The sequence below is a fragment of the Aquarana catesbeiana genome, linkage group LG01, assembly GCF_042186555.1.
Source record: "Aquarana catesbeiana isolate 2022-GZ linkage group LG01, ASM4218655v1, whole genome shotgun sequence".
In the NCBI taxonomy this organism is placed as follows: domain Eukaryota; kingdom Metazoa; phylum Chordata; class Amphibia; order Anura; family Ranidae; genus Aquarana; species Aquarana catesbeiana.
Window position 1 is genome coordinate 334,218,929 of NC_133324.1, and position 25,202 is coordinate 334,244,130.

A 25,202-nucleotide genomic window follows, 5' to 3' on the forward strand; every position below is an offset into this window, starting at 1 on the left:
ATTTAGAGAAGGCCAGCAGAGGGCGCCAAAGAGATAGTGTGAATGAGTGTAATGTGCGGAACTTCATAGGAAAGGGAAAGGATTGATGGGAGCCTGTGTCTCCCAACCAATACAGCTTGCAGGGAACTAACTGCCACTGACATCTTGGATCTTGGACACCTTGGGATAAATTGAAACGGCTACTGGGAGGCGCATCTGTTTTTTACAATGTCAGTATTTTACCTCAAACGTTTTTTTGATTAAATGGCCACGGATTCCAACAGACATACTCCCAACATCTTGTGGAAAGCGTTCCCAAAATCTGAAGGCTGTTGTATCTGCAAAGGAGGGCCAACTCTTTTATTATTGCACATGGTTTAGGATCTCCAACAACCTGATATAGGTGCGATTGTTAGGTATCCACAAGCTAGTGAGTTACATTTTATTATTCCTATACACATTTTTTTTTTTAATTTTTAGGGTTATGTCTGCCTCCTTCCTTCCCTTTTTTTTTTTTTTTTTTTTTTTTTTCTGCTATCTTCCATTCTGATCTTCCCTTTATGGATCCTGTAAAATTCCAACTTCACCTCAGAGTAACTGACCACACATCTCTGAAGCGACAAAAGTTTTTTTTATAGGGTAAAAAAGATGCTAGATTTTTTTCCATGTTTTTTACAGTCATGCTTCCATTACATCAGTGAAACCTAAAGAGAAAATAAACTATATAATAATCAAACTAAAACATTTTCAACTTATGAATGTTTTTTTCTTATCTTTTTTTATCTTTTTTTTTGTTCTCAGGGGTTGAATTTGGTGCCAGAATGATAAATATAGACGGGAAACCTATAAAGCTGCAGATATGGGACACGGTAAGATTTTTTTTTTTTTTTTTTTTTTTTGATTCAAGCACAACATAGATCTCAAAAGATCATATGCTTTATTTCAAGTATAAATGGGAAAATTAAATTCCTGATGTCTTAGAGCCTAAGTTTACCTAAAAAACATAAGCACAGGGGACATTACTTACCTTCAGTGTAAAGGTAAGGTTACCGTCCATAATGTATGATACATGACCGTGGATTCCCAAAGCACTTTGGGTTAGCTAAAGAGAGACTGCAAAGCTTGGTTTACAACTCCTTGTCGATTAAAACTTCCTCTTGAATGGTCTCCCTGTTAATCCGTTCAGAAATGCAGACTTGTCTTGTTCTTTAGCTTAGCAAAAAGACAATTGATACAAATCCAGCATAGGCAATCTGCTGTAAGCACACAGCAGAATATTCAATGCTGAATGCATTTCTGACAGACTAAAATATTTTTCTGTACTTGCAGGTTCTTTGAGGGGATAAAGCTTTGATAAATGGGGATGTATTGCAGAGGTGTATTTTAATAGATTTTTTTTTTTTTTTCCCATGACATACACTTTACGTTTTCAATAGAATAAGTAATGTTAGAATTTCAAGTGGTTCTAAAGGCATAAGGTTTCTTTTTACTTTAAAGTGGTTGTAAACCTGAGACCTATGAACAAAGCATATCCCTACATGTGTAATTATCTCAGTCCAGAGCACTAAGTGCCCTTTCTGTCGGCTGTTTTGTTCCTCTATTCCGCTATTTGCATGAGTTACCATGATGTAAAAAGGTGACCGGGGAGGGATCTTTAGCACATCAAAATTGAAAATGTCCTTAGCAGGAAACAAGACGTGCTCAAAGTCCATAAACCAAGTGTAGATATAGGTATTTTGAGTGACGAAATTACCATATTTATCGGCGTATAACACGCGCCGGCGTATAACACGCACCCCAAGTTTAGGAGGGAATTATAAGGAAAAAAACGTTTTAAGGAAAAAAACTTACATTTAAATGCCCATCAATGCAGCCTTGCACAGCGTCCATTTGCAGCCTTGGTGTCATTTGCAGCCTTGGTGTCATTTGCAGCCTTGGTGTCATTTGCAGCCTTGGTGTCATTTGCAGCCTTGGTGTCATTTGCAGCCTTGGTGTCATTTGCAGCCTTGCAGTCAGCAGCCTTGGTGTCATTTGCAGCCTTGCAGTCAGCAGCCTTGGTGTCATTTGCAGCCTTGCAGTCAGCAGCCTTGGTGTCATTTGCAGCCTTGCAGTCAGCAGCCTTGGTGTCATTTGCAGCCTTGCAGTCAGCAGCCTTGGTGTCATTTGCAGCCTTGCAGTCAGCAGCCTTGGTGTCATTTGCAGTCAGCAGCCTTGGTGTCATTTGCAGCCTTGCAGTCAGCAGCCTTGGTGTCATTTGCAGCCTTGCAGTCAGCAGCCTTGGTGTCATTTGCAGCCTTGCAGTCAGCAGCCTTGGTGTCATTTGCAGCCTTGCAGTCAGCAGCCTTGGTGTCATTTGCAGCCTTGCAGTCAGCAGCCTTGGTGTCATTTGCAGCCTTGCAGTCAGCAGCCTTGGTGTCATTTGCAGCCTTGCAGTCAGCAGCCTTGGTGTCATTTGCAGCCTTGCAGTCAGCAGCCTTGGTGTCATTTGCAGCCTTGCAGTCAGCAGCCTTGGTGTCATTTGCAGCCTTGCAGTCAGCAGCCTTGGTGTCATTTGCAGCCTTGCAGTCAGCAGCCTTGGTGTCATTTGCAGCCTTGCAGTCAGCAGCCTTGGTGTCATTTGCAGCCTTGCAGTCAGCAGCCTTGGTGTCATTTGCAGCCTTGCAGTCAGCAGCCTTGGTGTCATTTGCAGCCTTGCAGTCAGCAGCCTTGGTGTCATTTGCAGCCTTGCAGTCAGCAGCCTTGGTGTCATTTGCAGCCTTGCAGTCAGCAGCCTTGGTGTCATTTGCAGCCTTGCAGTCAGCAGCCTTGGTGTCATTTGCAGCCTTGCAGTCAGCAGCCTTATCAGTGTCCATGTGATGCCTTGCTCAGGCTGCAGTTAAACTGCAGTGACTTTTCATTGTCACTGCAGTTTGAAAATGGCGCCGGCGGCGCCAAAATACACAGAGCCGGCGGCTCTCGTTCACTTTCGGCTCCACTCGTAGTCCCGCCCGGGATGGGCGTGACTGTGAGCGGAGCTATCCGAACCTAGCCGAGTAAACTCAGCTAGGTTCGGGCGGCGCTCGGGTGAAGCCGAAAGTGGCCGAGAAGAGCCGAGGACCGGCTCTGTGTATTTCGGCGCCGGCGGTGCCATTTTCAAATCGCGGACGGCGATTTTGAAGACCAGTCAGCGGGGGATCGGCGTATAACACGCACCCGCGATTTTCCCCTGATTTAAAGGGGAAAAAAGTGCATGTTATACGCCGATAAATACGGTATATAAATCTTCCACCGAAACCAAAAGTGAAGCACCACACAAAATGCGCGCTTACCACAAGGCAAGCTGTATGAGCCTGCAGCCTATTACCCGGCTAGGGCCTTTATCCAAAGATGGAAAAAACCATTGCCAGCAAGATCCTAGAGATGAATTCAACACTCAGCCCGGATCCCCCGATTCCCGGGTCCAGGTATGAAGTTAACTCCAAATGCCGTCCAGTTGTTCCCCAGAATAGAAAAACTCACCCTAGCATAATACTGGTGGATCACCGTTTATTACAAAGTAGAATAACACTTACAATTTTCGAGAAGTAAAAACACACACATAGCAGCCGGCCGGCTAATATGAACGCCCGTCCACTCGGACTTCACACGCGATGATGTCAGCACGTCAGCTCCTCCCGATGCGCGTTTCGTCATATAATGACGTCTGGGGCCCCAGACAACGTCATATGACAAAACGCGCGTCGGTATGGCGCTGACGTCATCGCGTGTGAAGTCCGAGAAAATGTTCCTGTACTACTTCAAGGTGACTTCTATCCGTGCCCATAGACTTTAATGGAAGCCACTTCCAAGTTGGATCCTCCTCTATATTGATGTAATTTGGATCCGATATTACAGGAAGATTACCCAAGCAGTGCATGGCATCTTCTTGTATGCTGTCTCTGCATACCTTCACAAGACTAAGGCTGGCCATACATTATACAATTTTCTTGTACAACTTTCCTTTAGATTTACCAAAACCATATACTATGAGGTTAAACCTAAACACTTTAATTTTGTATGCAATCAGGCAGGCCCTTGCACTACATAGTTGAAGGTAAATCTAAAGAAAATTGAATAAGAAAATTGTATGGTGTAAGGCCAGCTAAAGTTGCATCAAAGGAGTACTCAAGGCACATCGGGTCGCAAGCAAATCCCCAGGAGGTCGCCTGGCAAAATTACACCATAAGATGTGCAATTTTCATCTTGCAGTAGTGTAAACCGAGCCTTAGCCTGTGAAAAAAATGTGAAAAAAACACTAGATTCAGGTGCTAAATATCACAAAACCTAAATATTTATTGTATTTGTTACATCACTTTTTTTTTTTTTTTTTTTTTTTTTTTTAATAAATGCTGTTTAAGTTATTTTAAGGCAAAGATTCATGTGGTATTTCTCTCGCTCTCTCTGTGAATTGACCCCATGTGTTCATCAAAATAGGAAGTCAGTGGATGTATCCTACACAGGGACACAAGGGATGAGAAATCTGACAGAATCCAACACTTCTCTACTGCATCTAAAATGCAAATGTTATGAATGGAATTTCACTAATGCAGTAGATATAAGAACAGGTCACAGAGGTGATTGTTTTTTAATCAAATATGCTCACTTTTGGGTCCATTTAGTGAGTTCTTGTCCTGGAACAAGCATGCGGCCACTAAAGTGTGAACTCCTATCTTCATGTATGTTGAAGGTCAGCAGCTTTCTAGTTAGTGCAGCCAGGATCAGAATGACAGACGCAGATCTTAGTGTTTAGAATGGCTCCCATATTCTTATTTTCATAGAAGAGGCTGTAACATTTGGATTTACTGGGTATCTGATGCGTTGTATTTCTTTTATTGTAATATGCTGCATATGCCATTTCATCTATACCTTGTGGTTGGTTAATGTTATATATTCCATCTTCCTTTTTTTCTACCCAGGCTGGACAGGAGAGTTTCCGTTCTATAACCAGGTCATATTACAGAGGTGCTGCAGGAGCTCTCCTTGTATATGATATCACTAGGTAAGAGAAAATGACAGAAGCGGTATTTGTAACACTGGCACAGTTCTCTGTTCTGGATCGTATTCTGTAGGGGACATTTACTAAAGCTAGAGAGTGCAAAATCTGGTGCTGCTCTGCATGGAAACCAATCAGCTTCCAGGTTTTATTATCAAAGCTTAATTGAACAAGCAGAAGTTGGATGCAGATTGGCTACCATTCTTAGCTGCACCAGATTCTGGGTGCTCCAAGTTTAGTAAATCTCCCCCTGTATGTGTACTCTATAAATTACATTAGTCTTTGGGGCCTATTCACACCACTGCAGTGTGGTAGTGCACGATGTGTGTTGCGGTGCCATTCATTTTGAAAACTCCCCAATGCACTTCTAGTGCAACCTGCAGTAAACACACTATTGTGCATTGCGTTTTAAAAAATGCAGCACATAAAAATGTTTAATCGTTGTGCTTTTGAGCTTCCCATTCAAATGGCATGTAAATGTGCTATACCATACTGCAATGAACCTGACCAGTGTGAATTGGCTCTTGCCATATTGTTCTTGTAGTGATAAAAGTAAGAAAGAAAAATCACCGCTCTAAGGAGGTCAATCGGGAACCTCTCCTCCAAACTGGAAGCCTAAGTTGCCCGCAATGCTAGTAACGATGAATATGAGAAAAGTCCTGGGTAGCCGCACTCAAAATGATAATCGCCTTTATTGATAAAAACAAGTACATGCCACAGCAAGAAGTACAGGAAAGCTGATGCGTTTCACACTATAGTTAGTGCTTAATCATAGCTATGATTAAGCACTAACTATAGTGTGAAACGCGTCAGCTTTCCTGTACTTCTTGCTGTGGCATGTACTTTTGTTTTTATCAATAAAGGTGATTATCATTTTGAGTGCGGCTGTCAGTTACTTTGATCACTGAATATGAGAAAAGTCCTTAATTCATCTGTGACTGGAAATAGAATTTTGATGTTGTGATTTTCCAGTTGGTCCCATGCTCCAAAATCATTTTGTTGCCCAGCAGCCATTTTATTAGCACTGTGCCTGATTGTGTCAGAATTTACATAGGGTTGATGATGTCCCTCTCTGTTTTCGGATAATGTTTGCACTTGACTGTTATCATATCTGGAAGCACCTTGTATTGTATGGTGGATTTAAAGGATAACTTCACCTTTTCGGGCAGAATTTCAATTTTCGTAATTAATACTGTTTTCCAATGCCAATTCTGGCCCAGCCGTCCCAATGTGCTTTTCTCTCATTTACCTTATCCACAGAGGATTTCAAATCTTGTCAGTTTATTTGTTTTTTTTAAATATTTTTAAAAGGATTTGCAGATTCCATCACTTGCTCAGATTTCACTTCCTGTTAGATCATCTCCCAGAAGCTTTCAGTTCCTTATTGCATCGCAGAAGAGGGTGTAATAGGGCATGTTCACCACACCTCCCTCATTACAATACTACCTTCCACCCACTTCCTATACAATCTCCTATTGGATCTCCCATCAGCTATGTAGTACAAGGGCCTGCCTGATTTAATACAAATTGAATGGATTGTTCAGATGTGTCCTCTATTCTATAGTTTTGGTAAATCTAAAGGAAATTGTACAATCAGATTGCATAGTGTCTGGCCATCTTCATACAAGAACATAGGCAGTGGACAGAGACACACTCAGACCCCGTTCCCATCTCCACGTTGTGAAAACTAATATTCCCGCTTGCCTTTGTTTTGGGTATTCTGGAACATTTTCTTTCGTCACGCATGGGCCAGGCTATTCACTTGAATGGGCTGCTCTACTCTACGACAAATGCCCCAGAGAAGCTCCAGAACTCCTTTGCAGCACTTGGTGTGCCTTTAACATATAATGACAACACAAGCACTATGCACATTTGCAGCGTTTCTGAAGCGCATGGCAAAGCGCACATTTTCTGTGTAGTTTGCCGTGCGTTTGGAAACACAGAGATGTGAATGGAGCCTCATTGTTTTTGTGTAAACGCAATAATTTCACTTCCAGGCCCCATTCATACCTTGAGTAGTGGAAGTGCACAGTTTTTGGCTCATTTTTCCAGTGACACACATAGGGAGAGCCTGTTGCTTTCAATGGGCTTCACTACACGTGGAAAAGTAGCTTATGAGACATTTTGCCATGGTGCAAGTTACATGTTTTTTCTCGAATCGTCTTCCAGGGCAGCATCCGAGAGATAGGCTCCTCTTCCCTAAAACAGGAAACACATTAGTCCACCATTATAAATTTCACAGTCTTACCTGCGTGCCTCAGTTGTTTTGTGTTTCCTCCGGACCCACAGGAGCTGCAAAGAATGTTTGTTATTTTCACTATGTCTCTGTGCTTGTTGCAGGAGACCCCCTGCCAGCATCCCATACAGCCCAGCGGGCCTTGGGAGGGCGAGCAGGAGCAGCACTGAGCAACCTTGCTCAAGCCTGAGATTTCGCCCCTACTGAGGGGTCTGCAATCATCCCCCCCAGGCTGCAGGAGGACTCTGTCATCCCCCCCCATGCCGCTGCTCTAGGGCCTGCTATTCTGTTTTTTAGCAGGTCTGACCATCTCTTTCATATGCTTTCCATGAAAGCAGCTTCTCTGGCAGCTGTCACTGTGAGGCCGCCAGGGGGATACATCAGCATATGTACGGGTGGCTGCCCCCCCGCCGCCGCCGCCACAGCACACCGATCGGGTAAGTTATTTTTACCTTCTATCTGGTCCCCAGGTGGCCGCGGCCGATACCCCCCCGAGCGATGCGGCTGGTCCGGCCGGCTGCCCGCTCTCCGTGCGGCGCAGTGGCGTCCTTGGCACGTTGCCATGCAGGCCTCTCCATGGAGGCTCTGTGGGTGTGCCAAAATGGTGCCGGAGCAGAGGCGGTTCCGTTTCCGGGTGGAGGCCATTTTCCTGTAGCCTATCTCCTGGAGGAGATAGAGCGGAACACTTAGGACTTCCGGGGGCGGGCATTTAAAAAAAAGAAAAAAAGAAAAGGCAAATACATACACTTAGGTTACAAATTAACCTTTGATACAGGTCCCTTCCTATCAGTACCATGGAGGAGTATACCAAAAGGCAGCGGCATGTGCAGGTGTGTCCACCAACCTGCACGGGGTCAGCTGGGGGCGGGGCCGGAGCTTATGCAGGAAGCAGTTAAAAAGGCCCTCTAAGCAGAGGATCCTGGTGGCTGATCATGTCTGACGCTTCTCCACCCTGCCCTGCAGATCCTGCGAGCCAGGACAGCTCCAAGGTAAGCCAGAATACTCTAGCGTTATCTCTGTCTTAACCTCTCTACAAAACTGCCTACCTTCAGGCAGTCTTTGACCATCTGCCTCACGGGGACTTTGTTTACTATGCTTGCTTCTAGGCAAAGACCAACAAGGAAAGCAAGGCGAAAGGCAAAACATGTGCCTCATGCAGCCACAGGCTTTCCCTAGATTGGAAAAAACCCCTATGTCAGAAATGCATAGACAAAATGGTGGCCAAAGAATCGCAGGGATTTTTGAAAGACCTGCTCAGTTCTTTTAAGAAAGAAATTCAGAGCACCATGGTGCCACTACGCTCAGCTATTGAAAAATTAGAAGCGCCATCAAGTGTCGGTCAGGCCAGTATCCCATTTACCAGCGGAACATACATTCCGGTGGGTAACAAGGTACAGGTAGAACAAGAGGTGGATTCAGATGATTCGGAGCAATCTGAATCGGAAGATGGAATCTGTTCAGACTCAGAGGAGGAAGATGACACTGCAGACTGCAACCTGTTTCCCTCAGAGGACACAGATAGTCTTCTTAAAGCCATCACAGACACTCTAGGCATTAAAGAACAGAAAACCACAGAGCTCACTATGCACGACAGGATGTACAAGGGGTTACAGCCCAAGAAGCCAAGAACGTTCCCTGTACACCAAACCCTTAAAGACATAGTCAAAAAAGAATGGGAAGACCCAGAGAAAAAACTTTTTATACCTGCCACAATCAAACGCAGATACCAGTTTGCGGAAGCAGACATCAAAACCTGGGCTAAATGCCCCAAGGTGGATGCCTCTCTGGCAAAAATTACAAACAAATCTGACTTGGCCTTTGATGACACAGGTACCCTAAGCGACCCCATGGACAAGAAAATAGAAGCCCTCCTGAAAAGGGCATGGGAAGCAGGGACGGCAAACCTAAATCCGGCTATTGCTTCCACCTGCACAGCCCGGACTTTGCTAATCTGGCTAACCCAGCTGCAAGAACTGCTGGAAAATGACACGCCCAGGGAAGAACTAATAAAAACCATCCCCACACTGACTAGAGCGGCAGCCTTCTTAGCAGATGCCACAGCGGAAACTGTCAGAATATCCTCTAGGACCACAGCACTACTGAACTCAGCCCGCAGAGCCCTGTGGTTGAAATCTTGGGGAGGGGATGCCCCTTCCAAGAACCGATTATGTGGGATCCCATTCACTGGAGACCTACTTTTTGGACCTGAACTAGAAACAGTCCTGGACAGGACTGCAGCAAAGAATAAGGGGTTCCCTCAAACCAAGAAGAAACAAGAGAAGGTGCCCTTTCGTCATTTTAAGAAATTTAACAAGCCAGGGGCAAAAAAGCGCTGGGGTCAACAAAATAAAAAAGGCAAAGGTGAATTCATCCTCAAGCCTCCTATTCAAAAGAACAAAAAACAATGACTGTCTCCAGGTGGGGGGCAGACTTGCGGCCTTTTCCCGCCAATGGGAGGAGACAACAAAAAACAAGTTCATATTGCGCACCATAGTGGACGGCTACGCAATAGAATTCTCCACCCACCCCCCAACCAAATACCTAGCAACCATGCTACCAAAGGACAGCGACCAAGCAGGAGGTTTTTTAGAATCCCTGCAGAACCTGCTGGATCAGAAGGTGATTCGTCACGTTCCTCAAGAGGAGGAACAAAGGGGCTTCTACTCCCATATCTTCGCAAAAAGAAAACCGTCAGGCAAACTAAGACTGATACTAAACCTCAAGCCACTCAACCGAGGGATAAAATACAAGAGATTCAGAATGGAATCTATCTATTCGATCAGGAACATCCTACCGCGGGAGACATTCATGGCAACACTGGACCTACAGGATGCCTACCTACATGTCCCCATAAGGGAGGATCATCAAAAGTTCCTGGGGTTCGCAATTCAGGGGCCAGCAGCTACTCTGCACCTACAGTACACAGCTCTCCCCTTCGGAATCTCTTCGGCACCAAGAATATTCTCAAAAATAATGGCGGAAGCATTAAAGGATTTAAGGCAGCAGGGTATTGGAATAATACCGTACTTAGACGACCTACTGTTCTTTGCGGACTCGGCAGAAATCTTAAAACAACCTGCGCACAAGTATGGCCTATCTGCAAAACCTGGGATGGATAGTGAATGCAGAAAAATCTCAAATGACCCCAAGCCAGAGCGTGGTATACTTGGGATATGTGCTGGATTCCAGACTGTCAAAAATTTTCCTAACAAAGGAAAAGGACGAAAAAATTACACAGGCAATTACCTCCCTGTTAAGGAATCATTCCACAACAATCAGGCACGAAATGTCCATACTTGGACTGATGACGTCTTCCATTCCAGCCATCACCTGGGCACAGATTCATATGAGACCCCTACAGAACTACATTCTGTCTCCGTGGGATAGCAGGCAAGCATCCCTAGACAAGTCCATTCCCGTCCCAGCCACAGTCAAACACTCCACTGGTGGCTCAACCTACTTCGGTACATCGAGGGGCGCAGATGGGCTCAAGTCGATCCAGTCAGGATCACCACCGATGCAAGCGCCCTGGGATGGGGAGCCCACATGGAAGGGCTGTGCTCACAAGGGAAATGGACATCCAAATGGTCCCAAGCCTCCTCAAACTTGAGAGAGCTAAAAGCTGTGGGGGAAGCACTAAAAGCTTTCAAGCCAGCATTACAGGGGAGAGATGTAAAAGTACAATCAGACAACGCCACGACCGTCGCATACCTAAACAGACAAGGTGGTACAAAGTCCCAAAACTTGATGAGGCTGACACAATCAATCCTACTATGGGCAGAAGCGAACACAAGATCGATATCCGGTATTCATCTGAAAGGAACAGACAATACATTGGCAGGTTTCCTGAGCCGGAAAACGATAAGACAAACAGAATGGTCACTGAACCAAACAACCTTTGCTCAAATCACTCAAAAATGGGGAATACCCGAAGTAGATCTATTCGCTTCCAAGGCAAATGCAAAATCTCCGATATTTTTCTCCCTGGACCCTACAGATGGCAACAGCGGGGTAGATGCTCTCAACCAAAGCTGGAAATGGCAGCTGTGCTATGCATTCCCTCCAACTGCCATAATCCCAAAGGTAATTCAAAAAATCAAGGCAGAGAAAACAACGGTGATACTAATAGCACCGCACTGGCCCCAGAGAGCTTGGTTCAGTCACTTGAAAAACCTCAGCATACAACCTCAGCTGACACTGACGGACCGGCCGGATCTACTATCACAGGGCCCAGTCAACCACCCGAACCACAAGATCCTGAAGCTTTCGGCTTGGTTACTGAGAGGGTAAAACTCCAAAACAAAGGACTGTCAGACAGAGTGATCAACACCATCTTAAACAGCAGGAAGCCGGTAACGAGGGCTATCTATGAGAAAATAAGGAAAAAGTTTGTTTCTTGGTACAAAAACAGACCAATCTCCAACGGTGGGATAATTCCATCAATTTTGGACTTCCTACAAGATGGTGCAGACAAAAACATATCGCCAAGTACCCTGAAGGTACAAGTTGCAGCACTCTCCTCGGTCATGGATACTAGACTAGCGGAGGACCCGCTGATAAGACGATTCCTTATAGCACTTAAAAGAACTAGACCAGCCAAAGTGTACAGAACTCCCACCTGGGACATGGGCACGGTACTTAAGGGCTTTCTTTCCCCTCCATTTGAACCTATGGAAGAAAGCTCAGACAAAAACCTCACGTTAAAAACTGCGCTCCTTCTGGCCCTAGTATCCGCCAGAAGAGTGAGCGAAATCCAAGCGCTGTCTACAATAGAACCGTACTGTCTGATACATCTGGACAAGATAATTCTCTCCCCAGATCTGGCCTTTCTACCCAAGGTCTCTTCTACGTTCCATAGAACCCAAAACATCGTCATACCCTCACTTCCAACAACCATGGATAGTAGGAAAAGGGACATTTACAGTAAACTAGATGTAAGGCACACGCTCATAGCGTATCTCGAAAGAACGAAGGAATGTCGTAGAACGACCTCCCTTTTCATTCTCTATGCAGGAGTCAACCGAGGGAAACAAGCTTCAAAAAGTACCATCAGCAGATGGATAAGGATGGCCATACAGATTGCCTATAAGGCACAGAATCTCACGCCACCTAGTGAAATCAGAGCGCACACAACTAGAGCCTGGGCAACCTCGGTCGCAGAGAAGGCAGGGGCAACTCCGGAGCAGATCTGCAGGGCAGCGACATGGTCGAGCTTCAGTACCTTCGCAAAGCACTACCGGATAGACTAGCTGTCTGACCAAGACCAAGCATTTGGTCGCAAAGTGCTCCAGTCTCTAACCCCACCCTAGTAAGTATTGCTTGATACATCCTCTCAGATGCTGCCCTGGAAGACGATTCGAGAAAACAGAGTTGGGTACCTGGTAACTCTCTTTCTAAGAAGTCTTCCAGGGCAGCACTAGTTCCCAACCTTAAAAATGACAAATACCAGGTACAGCGGGGGAGCTTTGAGCTACTAAAACTATATAATAAGACACACCATCAATCCAATCACTGTGTATCCAATTAGGCAGGCCCTTGCACTACATTAGGGGTTTTTCGCTGGGCTGCATGTGGCCCCAGGGAATTTAGCATAAAACCTGAGCCCATCTGGGGGGACACTGGGGAAGCCAGGCAAATGCACGTGTGGAGAAATGCCGGGGATGCTGTGAAAAAGTAGTTAACCACTTCCGGACCGCCACACACCGATATACGTCCTAAGTTTGAAGAGGAATATCATTGTTATGGCAGCAGATAGCTGCCATAACCCCGGTATCCTCTTTTTCTCGAATTGTCTTCCAGTGCAGCATCTGAGAGATAGGCTCCTCCTCCCTGAAACAGGAAACACATTAGTCCACCATTATAAATTTCACACCTGCGTGCCTCCGTTGTTTGTTTCCTCCGGACCCACAGGAGCTGCAAAAGAAATGTTTGTTATTTTACTTCAGTCTCTGTGCTAGTTGCAGGAGACCCCCTGCCAGCATCCCATCCAGCCCAGCAGGCCTTGGGAGGGCGAGCAGGGGCAGCATATTTGAGCAGTATTGCTCTGCCTGAGATTTCACCCCTACAGAGGGGTCTGCAATCATCCCCCCCAAGCTGCGATAATGCACTGACATTTTCCCCATGCCGCTGCTCAAGGGACCTGCCACAGTTTTTTCACCAGGGAAATCCATGTGCAAACTCTGGCAACATACTCCCAGACATGAAGAGCGTACAGTGGTATGGGTGCATGGATGCCTTACCCCCTGATTACAGCCGCTGCCACGCCGGACGGGTAGGTGCCTCACGGCTTATTTTTTGTTCCTCTACTACCCCCGTGATGTCTGCACCCGCCGCCCGCTTGATTGCCGGTGTCCGGTTTCTGATAATAGTGGTCTCTGCGGCGGATTCGCCGCAAGATTACTTTTATCGGCGGCGGCAGAGAGCGCTCCCGCCGCGCTCTGGTGCCTTCTGCCACTTACCAGAGCCGTTGGCAGCGGCGGAGACGATCGGATGTTGATCCAGGCTGGGTATGGAGACAAGTGAGGGGAAGATGGCCCCCACCCGTCTCCATACCATTGCTGAGCGGAAGCGACGTCAAAACGTCACTTCCGCCCATGGCTCTTAAAAGGCCATTTATTTATTTATTTTTTTAATGACAAAATTATTATTATTTTTATTTTATTGCATTTTAGTGTAAATATGAGATCTGAGGTCTTTTTGACCCCAGATCTCATATTTAAGTGGTCCTGTCATGCTTTTTTTTCTATTACAAGGGATGTTTACATTTCTTTTTTAAAGAACAGTGTAAAAGTAAAAGAAATAAGAAAAAAAAAATTAAATGCGCCCCGTCCCGCCGAGCTAGCACGCAGAAGCGAACGCATGCGAAAACGGTGTTTAAACACATGTGCGGTATTGCCGCGATCAGAAGAATGAGAGCAGTAATTTTAGTCCTAAACCTCTTCTGTAACTCAAAACATGCGACCTGTAGAATTTTTTTAATTGTCGCCTATGAAGATTTTTAAGGGTAAAAGTTTGTTGCCATTCCACGAGCAGGTGCAATTTTGAAGCGTGACATGTTGGGTATCAATTTACTCGGCATAACATTTATCTTTCACAATATATGTAGCTTTCTAGAAAAACTTGTGAACAGCAAATCTCAAAAATAGGCTTGGTCCTTAAGTGGTTAATGTGTGCTAATGAGGTCAGCTGGTAAACTCCTTCCTGTGTCTTACTGGTTCCTCTGTCTCTGTCTGTATACCAGGGAGTAGGGATGAGCTTCGAGCTTCGAACATTGGCTGTTTGCAAGTTTGCCGAACAGCGAACAATTTGGGGTGTTCGTGGCAAATTCGAATGCCGCAGAACACCCTTTAAAAGTCTATGGGAGAAATCAAAAGTGCTAATTTTAAAGGCTTATATGCAAGTTATTGTCATAAAAAGTGTTTGGGGACCCGGGTCCTGCCCCAGGGGACATGGATCAATGCAAAAAAAAGTTTTAAAAACGTCCGTTTTTTCAGGAGCAGTGATTTTAATAATGCTTAAAGTCAAACAATAAAAGTGTAATATCCCTTTAAATTTCGTACCTGGGGGGTGTCTATAGTATGCCTGTAAAGGGGCGCATGTTTCCCATGTTTAGAACAGTCTGACAGCAAAATGACATTTCGAAGGAAAAAACCCATTTAAAACTACCCGCGGCTATTGCAGTGCAATACACATAGAAGTTCATTGATAAAAACGGCATGGGAATTCCCCACAGGGGAACCCCGAACCAAAATGAAAAAAAAAAAAAAAATGACCTGGGAGTCCCCCTAAATTCCATACCAGGCCCTTCAGGTCTGGTATGGATATTAAGGGGAACCCCAGCCAAAATTTTAAAAAAAAATGACGTGGGGTTCCCCCTAAATTCCATACCAGACCCTTCAGGTCTGGTATGGATTTTAAGGGGAACCCCGCGCCAAAAAAAAAAAAAAAAAAACGGCGTGGGGTCCCCCCAAAAATCCATACCAGACCCTTATCGAAGCACGCAACCTGGCAGGCCGCAGGAAAAGAGGGGGGGACGAGAGTGCGCGCCCCCCCCTGAACCAGAACCAGGCCACATGCCCTCAACATTGGGAGGGTGCTTTGGGGTAGCCCCCAAAACACCTTGTCCCCATGTTGATGAGGACAAGGGCTTCATCCCCACAACCCTGGCCGGTGGTTGTGGGGGTCTGCGGGCGGGGGGCTTATCGGAATCTGGAAGCCCCCTTTAACAAGGGGACCCCCAGATCCCAGCCCCCCCCCGTGTGAAATGGTAAGGGGGTACTTACCCCTACCATTTCACTAAAAAACTGTCAAAAATGTTAAAAATTACAAGAGACAGTTTTTGACAATTCCTTCTTAAATAACGGGGGGCGGGGCCACCCGGTGACCCCGCCCCCCTCTGACGCACGGGACATGACGGGACTTCCCTGTGGCATTTCCCGTGACGTCACAGGGAAGTCCCGTCAAGTCACCGTGCGTCAGAGGGGGGCAGGGTCACCGGGTGGCTCCGCCCCCCGTTATTTAAGAACCGTCAGACGAGAAGACGCCGTCACACAGCGGGAGCCTCCCTCCATGCCAGCATGGGTGCGGAGCGGCCCGGAGAAGAAAATGAAGAAGAGAAGAGGATGAAGAAGAAGATGAAGAGAAGAGCGGGAGCCTCCCCCCATGCCATGGGTGCGGAGCGGCCCGAGGAGAAGAAGATAGAAGACGCCGCGGAGGAGATGCTGGACGAGAACGCCGGAGGAAGAACCAGAAGAGCCAGAAGAAGAAGATGAAGGAAGATAGAAGAAAGAAGAAGCATTTAAATAAAGGAATTGTCAAAAACTGTCTCTTGTCATTTTTAACATTTTTGACAGTTTTTTAGTGAAATGGTAGGGGTAAGTACCCCCTTACCATTTCACACAGGGGGGGGGGGCTGGGATCTGGGGGTCCCCTTGTTAAAGGGGGCTTCCAGATTCCGATAAGCCCCCCGCCCGCAGACCCCCACAACCACCGGCCAGGGTTGTGGGGATGAGGCCCTTGTCCTCATCAACATGGGGACAAGGTGTTTTGGGGGGCTACCCCAAAGCACCCTCCCAATGTTGAGGGCATGTGGCCTGGTACGGTTCAGGAGGGGGGGGCCGCACTCTCGTCCCCCCCCTCTTTTCCTGCGGCCTGCCAGGTTGTGTGCTCGGATAAGGGTCTGGTATGGATTTTTGGGGGGACCCCACGCCGTTTTTTTTGTTTTGTTTTTTGGCGTGGGGTTCCCCTTAAAATCCATACCAGACCTTGAAGGGCCTGGTATAGAATTTAGGGGGATTCCCACGTCCTTTTTTTTTTTTTTTTTTTTTTTTTTTTTTTAAATTTTGGTTCGGGGTTCTCCTGTGGGGAATTCCCATGCCGTTTTTATCAATGAACTTCTATGTGTATTGTCGGCAATGCAAGAGCCGCGAGTAGTTTTAAATGGGTTTTTTCCTTCGAAATGTCATTTGGCTGTCAGACTGTTCTAAACACAGGAAACATGCGCCCCTTTACAGGCATACTATAGACACCCCCCAGCTACGAAATTTAAAGGGATATTACACTTTTATTTTTTGACTTTAAGCATTATTAAAATCACTGCTCCTGAAAAAACGGACGTTTTTAAAACTTTTTTTTGCATTGATCCATGTCCCCTGGGGCAGGACCCGGGTCCCCAAACACTTTTTATGACAATAACTTGCATATAAGCCTTTAAAATTATCACTTTTGATTATTCATGTTCGTGTCCCATAGATTTAACGGTGTTCGCGTGTTCGAGCGAACTTTTTTCCTGTTCGCATGTCCTGGTGCGAACCGAACAGGGGGGTGTTCGGCTCATCCCTACCAGGGAGTCTCTGAACCTTTTTAAGAAATATAGCAAGGGCTAAGGTATGGTCTTGTTCTCAAAATCAAAGAAAGGTTGTATTTTTCTACATTAATGGTATATTGGTATATAGGGAGCTGGGTTTTAGGGGAAAAAAAAGGTGAACTTAACCTTCAAGCAGGCTGACATAAGAGCTGTTTTGAACTGCCTGATGTGATTTTATTTATTTTTTATTTTATTTTTATTTTTTTCTTTATAAGGAATTAGTTCTTTTAAAGGGGTCGTGAGAAGCAAGTGTAAAAATGTGAGAGCATATGTTTTAGAGTTGTTTTGTCTTTCAGAAGAGAAACATTTAGCCATTTAACATCATGGTTAGAAGATGCGCGACAACACTCTAGTAGCAATATGGTGATCATTTTAATTGGGAACAAAAGGTGAGCTTTCTGTTTCATGCCTTTTCTTCTGTTTCAGGCATATATAGATGCTAATTTTCATAAATAACTACTTCCACGCTGAGCAAAAAAGGACAAGGTTTGAGTATAAATATTACAGCCGTGTATCCTGTATAATTAAAGGGTCAGTGTACCCAAAGCTTTTTGTTTTTTCATTTGGTAGGTGGTGCCCCAGTCCTTTTTTGCCCTTCCAGTGGAGAGATCTCTACATTTTGGCAGAACCAGCTAACAATAGGCCTATGTAATAATTTGGCTCTTCACTCCTAAATTGTTCTAGTACAGCCTTACCTCTCACAGATTGCTGTGGTGTATATTTTCTTTGTTTCATTCTCTCCATTTCAGAACAGGAAGTTTAGGCTGTAGGGCTGTCCTACCTCCTGTTTAAGAGCAGCACTAGTAAATCACTAAAGAAAAATATTGTGATAAAAGTGCTGTCCGGTTTACAAAAACGAAAAGCTTTGGTCTCTGATAGCTACACCCTCCTCAGGCAGACTGTATAATGGTCCAGGCAGCCCAGGCAGGAGACACGTCAACCTTTACAGCCCGACACTGAGTGAATAATAGTACAAACACCAGTCTCTGAGGTAAGGCTGCACAATTCTAACAACTGAAGAGTGTACCAGTGCCCTTTCCCTGGCTAGTTCTCTTTAAAGCACTCCTTTCCTTTTCCAACATTTATAAAACTTTCTGGCAAATCTTATAAGCAGCTCTGCATTACTACTACTAATACTACTAAGGTGTAGTAGTGATTAGTATGGCAGTTGTCCTAATAAAATGATGGTCAGTGGAGAGTGCCCGAATTGTCATATCCTAGGCCAATGGTGGCAATATGCAGTTCATAGGCATGCCTGAAGACACTCTAATCACCCATGGCCGGTACTAGGGGGGTGCTGCCCCACCCCAGGCAACCCATGGACATTGTGCCTAAGCAGGGTTGCCGACCATCCATCAGAAATTGTCTCCTGTCAGCACTGTCCTGTCCCAACGCACCCCCCCCCCCCCCCCCCCCACGCACTGGCGGAAGAGGAGAGAGGGATCGATCTGCTCTGCCTCCTCCCTCTGTGTCTACCCTCCCACACTCCAATCCCTGCCCAGTGCTGTGCCTGTGAAAGATAATGCAGTTCGGTCTTGGGGCCAGAACGCAATGTTAGAAATTCATCTCTGCTATCCCTATGGTGGTTCTGCTTGGGACAGGATTGCCTCCTCTCCTGGAAGGAATACCAATGAAAAAGAATCTAGGGGGTTCCTGCAATATCTGCTAAAGCCTTGTACTTGCATAGCCAGTCTTACTCCTTCACTAACCCTGGACCCCCAGCAATATGGGCTGGATGTTGAGTTGTAGCCAGTTTGGTGAATTTGGTAGAACCCTTATCCCTAGTGCAGTAGACATGTGCTAAAATGTATACACTGTATTCCATACATTGGTGAGTAATACAATTATTCCTCAGTGATCTGGAAGGCCGTAGAGATGTATCAAGGGAGGAAGGAGAGGCATTTGCAAGAGAACACGGCCTGATATTTATGGAAACCTCTGCCAAAACTGCAGCAAATGTGGAAGAGGTAAGACTGAGGTATATATGGCAGACATGAGCATTTTACAATCCCATTTCTAGGCTTTAAGCATATGACTCTTCCTTTTTTTTTTTAAGGCCTTTATTGGCACTGCCAAAGAAATTTACAAGAAAATTCAGCAGGGGCTCTTTGATGTAAACAATGAGGTAAGGATAAGGAAGTGATCATGTCTTTGATGGTATCGTGTGGAGGATGATACTAATCTAACATTTTCTTTTCTTTTTGCTCCTTTTCTTGCAGGCTAATGGTATTAAGGTTGGACCACAGCAGACACTTCTGGAGCCTCTTGGAGGAGCAAGACAAAGCCAGGCAGAAGGGAGAGGGTCTTCTGGTTGCTGTTAAAAAAATAAAAATAAAAAATGATAGAATTGATAATATTTGAGGAAAATGGGGTTCAGCCCTTGACTCACCATTTCCCTGCATCTCTTCCCTTATTTGGTCTATTGTACTTCTCTTCATATTTTAAAATTGCCCTATTCAGGCTGTTTCAATGCACACATATGAGGGGGTAATCTCTTCTTCAAACATTCATTTTCTTGCTGAGTGTAGCAAGTATAGTAATCTGCGTGATTGATAAATACTACATTCTAAACTGGTTGAAGAAAGAGAAAATATGTTTACATTCCCAGGTGTTTCCATTTGAAGTGTTACATTTTAAGGGTAATTTATCACCATGATTATTAAGTGTCATGGTTAATATTTACAAGCTGTTATCCTTAAGGTGTATATAGTTTGTCTGCTTGAGACCAGGTTTCCTGTGGGGACTAGTATTTGCATCTACTGTATGTACTGACAATGGGTAGCTGGGACACGTATGGTAAAAAGTTACCTTAAGTTGCTTCAATAGACAGCGTTGTACACAGGCTGGCTGACCCAGCACATTTGTTGTAAGAAGGGCAATGCGAGTTCCAGCAATTGAGCCTTCAAATGAAACCACATAACGCCTTGTATTTACAAACTGCCTGTTCACGCTGTAGCATGCAGTCAGATGCCATCTGCACATTAGGTTAGGTGTGACTTGTTGGTATAAACCACTAGTTTGTTTTCCCAGCATCATCCTGCAGGATTATGCATGAGAGAAGTCTTTTACCCACCTTTAAAGTGGTTGTAAACCCCATTCATGAAATATGACCTGGGCACATATATCTGTAGTGTTTACTTATCTCTCTCCAAAGCTCTGAGTGCCATGTCTTTCTGCTGCTCTGTTCCTCTGTTATCAGCAGAGACACGTCTGACAAGTTCTCAGACACACAAGATAGCAGCTGCAAATTTGTACCGGGAAGGGAGCTTAGAGATAGATAAGCAGAGAACTTGTCTACTCACAGTACAGCTCTGCATGTTCCTTTGCCTATGTGGAGGGGGTGTGTGGGGCTTTCTTCCAATCAGCGCATCACACAATGTAAGCCCAGGCTCCACACCCACTGCTGAACAAGGAAACAAGATTTCTAACACGATGTGCACTTTCTAAAAGGTGTAGAAAGGGAAAAACAGCAGATATACATATAAAACTTATGTAGGGAGATTTGTTTCATCTCTGTGTATCATCTGAGACTGTTCACTTCACTGGGTATATGAGAGGGTTTACAGCCACTTTAAGTAACACAAGACTGAAACAGATTTAAGAAGGGCAACTAGGAGCCAGCACTTCAGTTCTTGTGCTTCTTGCCTCCAAAAAACTCACACGCGTTTGACCTCCTAGTGTACTGATCCCTCAGAGGCCAGTTGCAGGTGTTTGAGGCCTCCCCTTTGCCAGCCAAAGACATTAGAGCAGGCTCGTGGGTCCTCCAAGACAGACCTGTTCTACCTTTTGGTTCTGAAAGTGCAGACCAATTTCCCAAGCCGTCTGCTCCCCTATGGTTAATTTGTCACCCTTCTTGATGTGACATGCATTTTCTAGAGTAAATTTGTGACTGATCTGATTACATGGTTAAGTTGCCTTTTTTAGTGGCCATCACTTCATCTTGCAGACTAAGGCTTATTTCACACAGGCTTCAGTTTGTAGAAGAACAGTGTGAACAGAAAGCAGAGCTTTTACCAAGCTTTGTTAAAGCTTGTAAAGTACAATCCAACTCCAGTTTGTAAATGTTGAACACAGGTCCTAATGGGAGTGCCGATTGTCACTTTTATGCAAGCTGCTAACAGGCAAAAAGTGATACAAAATGCACATAGTTTAATTTACATTGTCCCTTCTATTTCTGTAAATGGATGATGGCACTAATTATTTTAATAAAAAAAAAAAAATAAAATCTAAGTACCTTTTTCCTAATCGATATACAGCTGTCACATGACCCAGCTCTTTCCCAGCCTGTCTGCAGGGAAACATAAGTAGGAGGAGCTTCTAGTCCTCTGCTGCTGGTCACATGTTCCACAAAAAAACAGCCTTTGAAATACAGAGTAAAAAATAATAATAGCAATAAACTGTTTTAAATTGTGTATGTGTGTGAAAAAAAAAAAATATAATATATATTCTTTGAAATCATATATATATATATATATATATATATATATATATATATATATATATATATATATATATATATATATATATATATATGTGTGTGTGTATGTGTATGTATATATGTGTGTATGTATATATGTGTGTATATATATATATATATATATATATATATATATATATATATATATATATATATATATAAATTTTTTTTTTTTTTTTTTTTTGGCAATAGCATGGTGTGGGCAGATTTCTGTCAGTCACAGGCTGCATCGCACCCCCCCAGCCTATGTCTTAGAATAAGAGGGAGGTGAAACCTCCATCAATCTACAGTACATGTAATATCACACTCCCATTGTGTTTGGCTGGTTATTGGGCATGGGGGGGGGGGGGGGGAGTGGGCTGTCATTTACCACTGTGTATATACCATTAAGTTTGACCCTATAGTCACACTTAAAATGACAATCGGCACTCCCATTTAAGATCGATCGTAAAACATTTCCAAACAGGAGCAGAAGGGTGCTTTAAAAGCTTAAATAATCAAAGCAGCTCAAAGCTTGCCAAAAACGTTGCAAAAGCTTGTTGAAAAATTCATACAAGCTTTGTATTCACACTGCCTTTTATACAAGCTGAAGCCCGTGTGATACAGGCTTAAAGTGGAATTTCAGTCATTTTTTCATCTTTCCATCTATTAAATCTTCTGCCCTTGTTTTAACTTTGGATAGTAAAACATTTTTTTTTCTGCCAGTAAATACCTTATACAGCCCACTTCCTGTTTCTTGTCTGGTCTAGGCTTATGACATCATGCACAGCTCTCTCACTCAGAGTTTGCCAGGGATGGGGGGGTGAGTCATAAGAGGGCCAGTGAGAGCTGCAGAGCTGGAGGCGTGTGTCTGTGTAAATCCAGGAACTGAACAGGCAGTAGCTTCAGCTGCCCACAGTTAAAATGGTCTCAGCCAGACTCAGTGGATGGAGATTTCTGCAGCATATTTGGCAATTACAGAATCAGTATATATAAAAATAATATGCAAAGTGATTGGAGGGAAGCTTCAGAATGGCAAAGTTGTTTTTATTACAAATTATGTGAGCAGACTGCAGTTCCACTTTAAGCAAGCTTTAATATCCACCATAGCTAGACAGACTGCACTGACCTACGCTTCTACTGGTAAGGCTTGCCTTATATGAATCACTGTGCATTCAACCAGAGCACTGTCTACCTCCTGGGAAGAAAAGAATGGTGCATCTGAACAGATGTGCAGGTCAGCTACATGGTCAGACCTAAATGCTGTCATGAGTCACTTTCGCATCAGCCTCCTCTCTACTCAAGCTTAGGTGTTTGGAAGAAAAATGCTTCAAGTGGTAGGTAGTCCCACCTTAGGTATCCTTTTGTTAACTCTCTCTTATGTATCCTTATATGGAGGATGATTCAGGAAAAACCTGAGTTAATTAGCTGAGAGCTGCTTTCCAAGAATCCTGCAGGACAGGAGCTCTCACCGTCAGGTTTCTACTTTGTATTGGTTATTTGGATAGTCATCTTCTAAACTACTGAGGCACTGACTCCTAGAACTTTTTAATCTCTCAAGTCTTGTGTTTGCTGAAAGTGAGCAGAGCCATGTCTCGTGAACTACATTGAAGGATTCTTGGAAAAGAAGTTAAACTTAGGTTTTCCACCAGTGAAGATAGTGAAGGCCATTGCTTGGTGATAATTTCTTTGTAAAGTGCATATAACTTACTGGGAACACAGCATGAGAATTCAAATTGCCTATAGCTAGTTGTCTTATTGTTCTACTTGAATAGACACTAATTTTGTTTTTTTGCTCTCCTATTTTTAAAAAAAAAAATTTTTTATGTAAATGTTACATTGTATTTTAGCACTTTATTGCCTGAAGTTAGGTACCAGAGAATGCCATTATGTATTATTATTACTCATTATTATTATTATTATTATTACTACTACTATTATTTTATTATTATTACTATCAACTAATAATAATATCAACCATTTGGTGCCATTCAATGTGTTAATACATTTTTTTGTTTGCCATTAAATATTTCTTTTATTTTGCCTATTGCATTTTGCTGTCTGTGGCTTCTGTTAATAGTAAATTAGACGGACCCTTTAAAATTAAACTGTTTTGACCATGCATGACATAGCAGCAAGTTTGTTGAACTGCTCCCTTTCTTTTGTCCCCCTACCACTGCATTCGGCCTCTGGGAGTGAAGAATGGTAGCCTTGTGTATGCTACAAGTCGCAATTTGGAACTAACACAGGTCTGAAGACTCACTGCAAATGCTCCACATGAAGAAAACGCACACATATGTGGATGTAGCCTTAGAATGGCTTTATTCTCTTTATCCCCTGTAGCCTCTAGTAGACACTTCTCGCATACCAATTTTTCCGGCAGCGCTTGTCTTCCACATACCCAACAGGTCTTCTCTACATAACATTAAACAAAAGTACCCATTTGCAAGCCCCTAAATACCTTGGCCAGGCTCCATTGCAAAAAATAGGGAAGACACTTAAGGCAGATGTCTTCACCTTGATAGCTGGCCCTGTAATGAATCCCAGGCTCTCCATTTATGCTGAGAGCACTTTGGGAGTACCAAGATGGCCACCGACAGCTTCAGTTTGTTACTGGGCATGCACCGTACTGTCACATGTGGAAGTAACAGCCTGCTCACATACGGATAGGAGACATACCATCAGGGAAGAGCATAGAGGAGAGGCTAAGCTCCTGTTAATCTTCCAATATGGCCCAAAAAAAGATCCACAGAAAAAAACGGCCTCCCATACTTATCTGGCGCCTTTAGCAGCCCAAGCGATGGGACTCCATACTGCAGGAGAGCATGAACCTGCAACGGTTACACCATAAAGCGGTGAGGTAAGGCTGATAATTATCCTGCAGGCGTGAGGACAAAGTAAAGAAAATACTGACTAAGGGGAGGAACTCTTTTTTTATAGAGTTAAAATGGCCCTGTGGGTTGGTAGAGGGCAGAGCAACCAACCATGGGTATGCTGACATGGGAGGCACCAGGAAATATACTTTCCTGACGCCTCCATGGCAGCACACACTGGGTTGTGACTCCGCCCCCAAAACCTGACAGGATTGGTTAGCTATAAATTTGAAGGGGAGACACCCCGCTGCATTCTCTTTTTTATCCTCACCTGACAGATTGGGATAAGCAAGCTTGCTCCTGTTGTCAAGATAAAGAAAAAGCCTCTTACCGCACTCGCCCCAGCAGGTTCAAGCCTCTCCTGTTTGGAAGTCCCTCCTGTACAGTCTCTAAAGGAGCTTCTATGGAGGGAACCCCCGGTCTGGTGGTCTCAGGGGGCGTCTGGACATCTGGCACAGTAAGCTTTAAAGAAGCTTCATATTTTGCAGTGGTCTCCTTTCTTTTTTGCCTGTACCTTGTTTATGTATGTTTCTCCTGCTTAGGGGGCTTGCTGGCACTTGCTGTCCACCATTGTGGAACCGTCATGGCCGCCTCTTCTGCTCTGCAATTGGCCTCAGGGTTAGGTTCTGCCTTGGGAAGGTTATGCCCTTCTCCAAGATGGCGCTGAGGCGTTCGGGACACTCTGCGCATGCGCGGGAGCGTCATTTTGCCGCGACGGTGGCGGCAAATTTAAAAGCACAGGCATTTCTGTGTTTTTTGCTGAGGATTCTCACAAATACCTG

At 44.5% G+C, this 25,202-nt stretch overlaps 1 protein-coding gene across 1 annotated transcript in view; it reads left to right on the forward strand.

Annotated features, from left to right (window-relative positions):
* RAB2B (RAB2B, member RAS oncogene family) overlaps nt 1-23,599 on the forward strand; it is a 51,263-nt gene extending 27,664 nt beyond the window's left edge. Inside the window, exons 3-8 of the mRNA XM_073631558.1 lie at nt 781-848; nt 4,914-4,996; nt 17,388-17,480; nt 18,947-19,058; nt 19,148-19,216; nt 19,311-23,599. Coding sequence (XP_073487659.1) covers nt 781-848; nt 4,914-4,996; nt 17,388-17,480; nt 18,947-19,058; nt 19,148-19,216; nt 19,311-19,412 — 527 coding nt within the window. The 3' untranslated portion in view covers nt 19,413-23,599. The remainder of the gene's footprint in view (nt 1-780; nt 849-4,913; nt 4,997-17,387; nt 17,481-18,946; nt 19,059-19,147; nt 19,217-19,310) is intronic.
* The last annotated feature ends 1,603 nt before the right edge of the window (nt 23,600-25,202 follow it).